Genomic DNA, 7,404 nt, shown 5'->3' on the forward strand with positions numbered 1-7,404 from the left:
TCTTGCCTCCGAGTCTTCACACCAGCCTAGAGGTCAGCCCCCTCCCAGCTCCTGATCATCCCTCAAATTCTACCCGAGTGTCTTTTTCAGGAGAGTCCGTCCCCTTGGTCTCTGAAAGCACTCACTATCTTCTTATCACAACTTAAATGAAATAAATGATACTCTTAATTCACCTGGGCATCACATACTCAGGTAAGGTCAGTGAGTATAAGTGTGAGGCAAAAGGGAGTGGTGGTGACTGTGGAGAGAACATGGTCCCCTAGAGGGGCGGTTCCTACTCAGCTCCAGCATAGAGTGGGGCCTAGTGTTATTTATTAGAGCTCTTCCATATTTTCAAAAGGAACTGGAAATCTGGCCTTTTTAAGTGAGCCCCTCCCACAACATTTAAATATTGGCAAATAATAGTTTTTAGAAACAATGTAGGCCAAAGAAAACACATCTGTGGCTCCTAGTTTGTAGCCTCTGGTTTAATAGGGGCCCATGCTTGGTCTCCTCTGCTCACCACAATGTCTGGATTCAACAAATGAAAACCGGGAACAGTGCTGGACTCCCAGTAGAGCAGCGGGGTCGGAAAGAATATACCGACTAGAAGATGGCATTCCATCACTCCTCCATCTCCTTTTTTATTGCCTGCTGGAAATTTCTCCCTTTCCCTTTAAGTCCTGCTCCCAGGTGACCCCTGTGAGCCGCATTTTCCTCAGCCTGGAAGTCATCACAATGGCCTGAGCTGGTCCTGGCTGGGGCCTCTGTGACATCACCAACGGCCCAGCCCTAGGTCCCCCGTCTCCAGGTGCCAGGGCCAACAAGCCCACCATGAGCAGCTTCCTCCCCCATCTGTGCTCACCATGCGGACGCTGAAATGGTTCTTGTTCTTGCCTCTGTGCCTCTCCTGCGGCTGTGCCTTTATGTTTTCTTCTCTGAGAGATAAAGCCAAAGAACCCCAGGGGAAGGTGCCTTGCGGGGGGCACTTTCGAATTAGGCAGAATCTACCAGAGCATGCCCAAGGCTGGCTTGGGAGCAAGTGGCTCTGGCTTTTTTTTGTTGTTGTGCTATATGTGATACTGAAGTTTCGAGGAGATAGTGAGAAGAGTAAGGTAAGGATGGCTCCGTTTTTTTTACACGTTTACGTTGGTTCCATCTCAGAAATCTCAGACTCAGAGAAAGGATGTTCTTGTTGTAGGCAGGACTGTTACGTGTAATGAATTCAGAGACAGAGTCCCTAGGTCATGGTCCTGAGAAAGGTTCCCGACATATCCTTAGGGAAGACAGGGGACCTTAACCCACAGAGGTTGGGACTAATAGTTGAAGACCCACTTCCATTTATTTGGGGAATAAAACCTTGGCTCAATATTTATCCTGTTAAAGCAGTTTTTTTCAAATGGAGGTTAGATTAAGAAATTGGTGTGCTTCAGGTCAAGATTATTCACAGAGCCAGATTCACCACCCCGCTTTTTAATTTCCCTAGTGTTTGACTTATTGCAAGTTGCTGAACTGAATGGAAATGGCATCATTTTCCTTAGGGAAGGGAAAGACCTGTCGTAAAGGGGCAGAGGTGTAAAGAAGTAATGGCTGGCCCGTGAAGTGGGTGAACAACTCTCAGAAGGGGCAGGGAGAGAGGCACCACGGCATGTTCACTCTAGACAGACCCGACCCTTCAGAAGATTGTGTCCAGACTGACGGGAGCAGGGGTTGGGGAACCTTTTCTGTAAAAGACCGGATAATTGATACTTTCAGCTTTGCAGCTCAGTCCTCGTTGCAGTGACAACCCTGCCATTTTAGCACGAAAGCAGCTGCAGACACTATGCAAATGAGTGAGCCTGGCTGTGTTCCAATAAAACTTTATTTCCAAAAAAAGATGGTGGGCCAGATTTGGCCATCGTTTGTCAATCCCTGGGCTAGATCAGTGCTAGAGCCAACTTCTCTTAGGTGTCAAACCCAGGGACATCAACGGTGTTTTTCATCCTGGATGTCTTTCTTGACAGGAGCAGAATCCTAGCCTTCGAGGCTGTTCATTTCGCACTCCAGTAAAGAAAAATCAAAACGCTTCCCCCAACAGAGACTATGCATTCAGTACCTTAACCCAGCTCGAGATGGACCTTGTGCAGTTTGTGTCCAAGGTGCGGAATCTGAAAGTCGTCATGGCAACTGGCAGTAACCTCAAGATTCAGAACGTAGAGGTGCCCGCACACCCACAAAATAACATCACGATCTACGAGATATGGGGCGAAGAGGACTCCGAGTGAATGGATTTGTGTGTCAAAGTAGGAGAGAAAAAAATTGAGTGTTGACAAACCATATCCAAACTAATAAAACTAGTCTGAAGGAAAAGAATCCTCAAATTTGGGAACTTTTGCCTTTCTCTTTTTTTAAATTTGAAAGAAATGAAAACCAGTGGCCATAGCAGTCAGAGTTGCTTTGGCCTTCCTCACTCCCTGCAGGGCTGAGGGTGGCGAGAAGGGCGTGGGCCGCCGCCTGAGGGCAGGTGGGCATTCTTGGCCCCCGTGCCATGGCCCTTGCAGAGGCAGGCTGGGGGAATTTGGGGTAAGATGCTGATATTATTTTCATAGTAGCTCTCTTTAGAGTAGCTATTTTTTTTGCAAAAGATGAAACTGGTTTTTCTCTCTATAATTAACTACATTACAAAGGATGACTTCAGTTACAGGTTTAAAATGATAAAATGATTGAATGAGAAGGTGTGTGTGTCAAGAGGAGGGTGGATTCTAGGATCATTTCATTTTCTTATCACCAGAAATATCGTCTAATTCATTCTGTCTGGTGGGTCCCCTGTATTGACTTTTGCTTCTACAAAACTCACAGTTAACATATGTCTCATTGGATTAAGAGACATGGAGAGTCAAACCATAGTTTTAAAACATAATTTGGACACAGATGAGCCAGCCAGGGTTTCCCAAAGTAGTCAGTATGAAGGTTCTTTATAGGATTTATTTAAAATATGGCCATTTTGGCTTGTTCGTACGGCTTGTGGAAACTGCACTTACTACAGCTGTTAGATGCGTTTATGACCCCCCATCTAGGCCAGGCTGCTAGTGCCAGGGACGTGAGGTGCAGGCCTGGACAGAGGAGTGAGCTATGCGAGACCGTGGAGACTCCCTCAGTCCCCAAATTACCGTGTGCTTGAGTCTCCATCACTTCCTGCCCAACCATGAAGAGTTAATTCTCATCCCTTGAGCAAAGTCTTCAGGATCCGTCCCACACGTGTATGCGGAGCTAGACCTCAGATCGCTGCTCGTCATGGTTACATTGTCTTTGAAAAGCGGTCCCTGAACCCCTTCTGTCTTAACTCCAACTTTCAGGATGGTGGGGGGAGGGGGGGAGGAAGGATCTGAGACCACTTCCTTGTGTCTTCTGAATACTTTCTGGGTGTTTTCAAGAAAATGGGACTATGTGAGTTATTTTCACAGCACACGCTGAAGAAATGCAGATAAGGACCAAGTATGCTGGTGGTACCCTGTGATGTCGGTGCAGGGCACATTTTAGATTAGAATGGAGATCATCTCACGATCGCCAAACCACAGCTCAAGGGCCCAGTCAGCCCATGAGCCAATAATGGTTTTTATATTTTTTAATAGTTCAAAAAATCAGAAGATAAATCATATTTCATGACATGAAAAATACATGAAATTCAAATTCCAATGACTGTAAGTAAATTTTTTCTTGGAGCCCAGCTGCACCCACCACTCACATATTGCCGCCGGTTGCTTTTGTGCTCGGTGGCAGAGTTGAATTATTCCACAGAAACCATTATGGTCCACAAAGCTGAAAATATTTAGTAAGTAGCCCTTCCCAGTTTGCCAGTCCCCAGTAGCTGCTCATCTTAATTTATATGTGAACAACCAGGAAAGGTGTTCACTGGGAGCCGATGGATTCAGCAGTAATCTTCACGAACAGGTGGTTGTCTACACCTGCCGTCTTCATCAGAGGAGGTGCACACGGGTGGTTGGCAGAATTCATTTCCAGAATTCAGTCTCCAGCAAAGAGGTTAAGGCTCCAGAGCAAGTCTGCTCCCAGTCTTACAGAACGTACGGAGTCACAGGCAGGACCTCCTGTCCCCTTGGCCACGTTCTACTGACTAGAAAGTCACTCCAGGGGAGGGGGTTACACCAGGATGTGGACAGGAGGATGGAAACCCAGCTGCAAAAAGGGTAGCTGTGTGCTTGCAGTGATGGGGGCTTCATGGTGATGCTAACGAGGACCCGTGAGAGGACAGCTGTCGTGCTGCGTGGCCTGAGCACGTGCAAAGCCTTTGCCGTACACCTGGGTGCAGGTGGGAGGCCAAATCTTAAGGTGACCCCCCAATGGCACACAGCCTTGTATAATCTCTCCCGAATGTGGGCGAAAGCTGTGACTGATGGAATAGTCACCCCCTCGGTCACACTGTGCTGTCATAGCCAGGAGATGCTCCTGGTGGCCCCGAGGAAGCCAGCAGCCGTGTGTGAGATCATGGGTCTCAGAACAAGGATGTGAGAGCAGCCCCTCGGGTCTGAGAACGGTCCGCAGCCAAGAGCTAGAAAAGGAACCAGGAAGCCCAGTCTTACAGCTGCAAGGACGTGGGGTCCGCCCACGCCCAGTGGCCTGCCAGAGGCCCGAGTCATTTGCTTTGTCACACCGTCACTATGTGATGTTATCTGTGTATTGACCTGTTTCCGGTTTGTCCCTTCTCCCCTGGAGTGTAAGCTCCATGAGGACAGGGGCGGAGTCTCCTGTGGTCACAGCAGTGTCCTCAGCGTCTGGAACAGGGCTTGGCACACGACAGGTGCCCCATATAGATTTTTAAAACCTTCTACTTGGAACTCATTTCAGACTTCCAGTTGCAACAGCAGCACAAAGAGTTCCCATTTACCCCTCACCCAGCTTCCCCTAATGCTGACGTAACCATAGGAGAATCATGAAAACCAGAAAACGTAATATGGGTACAGTACTGTTACTTCACTAATTTGAATTTTATTTCATTAATGAAATTCACTCCTTGAATGTCCTCTCACTGTCCTACACCCAAGCCAGCATCCCACGTTGCGTTCAGCCTTCTCTCCTCCGTGTCCCGGGTGTGTCTTTTATGACCTTGACACTTCAGAAGACCCGTGATCAGCTGTTATGTAGAACGTCCCTGTTTGGGTTGAATGAATGATGTTTTCTCACGATAGAAATGCATTTCTGGCAAAAATACCAGAGAAGTGGTGTCATGTCCTCGATAAACCACGTCCAGGCGTCTGTGTCGGGTCTGCGCCCCATTGCTGTCGACATGGCCTTGAACTCTGGGCGAAGGTGGCGTCTGCTGGCGTCTGCTCCTGCCCCCACTTTCACTCACTGATTTCCGCACCATCAGCAGGTCTTGTCTGTCACAGTTTTCTGTGGTGTTGGTGTTTGCCTGATGCTGATTTCAGTGTTCCTCTTTCCTGCTACATTTATTAAGTGCAATTCTACTGAAAGGAAGAGCTGTCCTTTCTCCCCCACTTATTTGATGATTTATTTATATCAGTATGGACTTCTAGATACTTATTTTAGCTTATTAAAATCCAATACTTTGATTATTTATTTTCCGGCTCAAACTTTTCCAGTTCCTTTAGGTTGGCTCCTGCGTACTTTGAACAAGCCCACATCCTCCCCTGAGCAAGTTCTGCCTCTCTGGCAACCCAGCATGTTCCAGGAGCATCTTGTTTATTCCCTGCCTCAGCCCCAGAATCGACCACTTCTCCAAAGAGCCCTGGTTCCTTTTATTGGAGAATGATGGTTAGCAAACAGGGTCTGGGCACTCATGTGCTCATCTGTACTGACTGTCATCGCCCCCAGGCAGAAAGAGCTAGGAAACATCTGTGTGTATGTTACCCACCCCCCACCGTCTGATTTCTGTATCTGCATAGCTGTACATATATATGTCAATTACCAGGACTTAATCCCAATCGCTCTGATTCCAGCCCAGTACGTCGGGTTCATTCTAGCCATCCTCCTTCCCCTTATAGCTTCTTTCTCAAACAGTGAGGACCCAGCTCTCATGATCTACATTTGCTGGTTCGTTCAGTTTCCAGTGCACACTTAGTTTCCGAGTTTTGAATGCAAACCCCGGAGAAGCACATTATATCGAGGTCACAGCATTGCTGACAGTTCCTTTGTCTTTAGCTTCGCAATATCCAGTTAAGACGAGACGTTCAGTTTCCTTAAGCGATTTCTTCTCTTCCCACCCCCATCAATGTGGTCAGTGATCCTTCTGTCCTGTGTTAGGCCCATTTGTTAGTATCTGATTCCATTTCAGGTTCTCCAGCGTCCTGGCTGGTTTTAATTGTCGGTTTGCTCTCTGAGTATGTGAAGGTATGTGAAATATCACAATGGTTCTGAGAGTCAAAGGTCTAGAAAAAGATGCACCCAGAGAACTGGCGGTCTTTCTGCATCTCTGGTACCCGGATGCCATGCTCTCCTCCCCTCCCTCCAAGCCCTGTAGGGATGTGATCAGCCTCTTTGGTTTCTGTTTTATCCTTCCTGTATTTCTCTTGCACAAATGACCAGATACATGTGTATTTTCTTATACCCTCTCTTTCTGACATGAAGCAAATTGTGTGTATACTTTGGGACTTTGCTTTTTCGACTTAACAGAATGTTAGTCACTTTGTACAGCCTCTTAGAGGACATTCTCATTCTCTTTTCCACTGCAGAGTGCTCTATGTTGTGGATGTACCAGTTTGTTCAACCTCTATATGCAGACATTTAGGTAGTTTCCAGTAGTCTGAAATGACAAATAATGATGCAATGAAACAACCTTGTGCGTACGCGTTTTTCTGCTGTTGGTGATGTATCTTCAGGGAAGCGCCTAGAAGTGAGCTTGGTGGGTAAAAAGGGAAGCGCGCGTGTAGTTTTCTTAGGAATTGCCAAATTCCTTCTAGAAGAGTTGTGCCAACTTGAGTTCTCATCAGGCATGCCAATAAAGATTTTTAAACGAACGTGTGGACAGCTGGTTGGGCACGTCTGCCTGAAACCTCTTAGAACGCTTTGCATGAGCTGCAGTTACTGAAGATGGCCACCAGGTGGCAGACAACGCCCATCGCAGGGAACGGCGCGATCGTGTCTCCCAAAGATGCTGTTTTCAAGGGCCCTTGACAATAGTGACGTGGAAGTAGAAGTAATAGTAGTCATAGTACTTTTGTTACTGATGGCAACTGGCATTCATAGTACTAGTAGTAATAACATAATTTTTTTAACAATGACCATTTGAAATAATGCCATTTGCCGTAACATGGGTGGACCTAGAGGTTATACTAAATAAAGTAAATCAGAGACAGATATCATCCGATATCACTTATATGTGGAATATTTAAAAAAAGAGACACAAATGGAGTTATTTAAAAAACAGAAACAAACTCACATAGAAAAAAAGTTGTTATGGTTATGGGGGGA

At 46.6% G+C, this 7,404-nt stretch overlaps 1 protein-coding gene across 1 annotated transcript; it reads left to right on the top strand.

The window, feature by feature from the left end:
- The first annotated feature begins 766 nt into the window (after positions 1 to 766).
- Positions 767 to 2,347, top strand: LOC102546002 (protein FAM209). The gene is made up of 2 exons (XM_006213984.3): positions 767 to 1,094; positions 1,983 to 2,347. Exons 1-2 carry the CDS (start codon positions 846 to 848, stop codon positions 2,241 to 2,243), a joined length of 510 nt encoding a protein of 169 aa, XP_006214046.1. The 5' UTR covers positions 767 to 845; the 3' UTR covers positions 2,244 to 2,347.
- The last annotated feature ends 5,057 nt before the right edge of the window (positions 2,348 to 7,404 follow it).

This window comes from Vicugna pacos, chromosome 19, assembly GCF_048564905.1.
Source record: "Vicugna pacos chromosome 19, VicPac4, whole genome shotgun sequence".
Classification (NCBI taxonomy): domain Eukaryota; kingdom Metazoa; phylum Chordata; class Mammalia; order Artiodactyla; family Camelidae; genus Vicugna; species Vicugna pacos.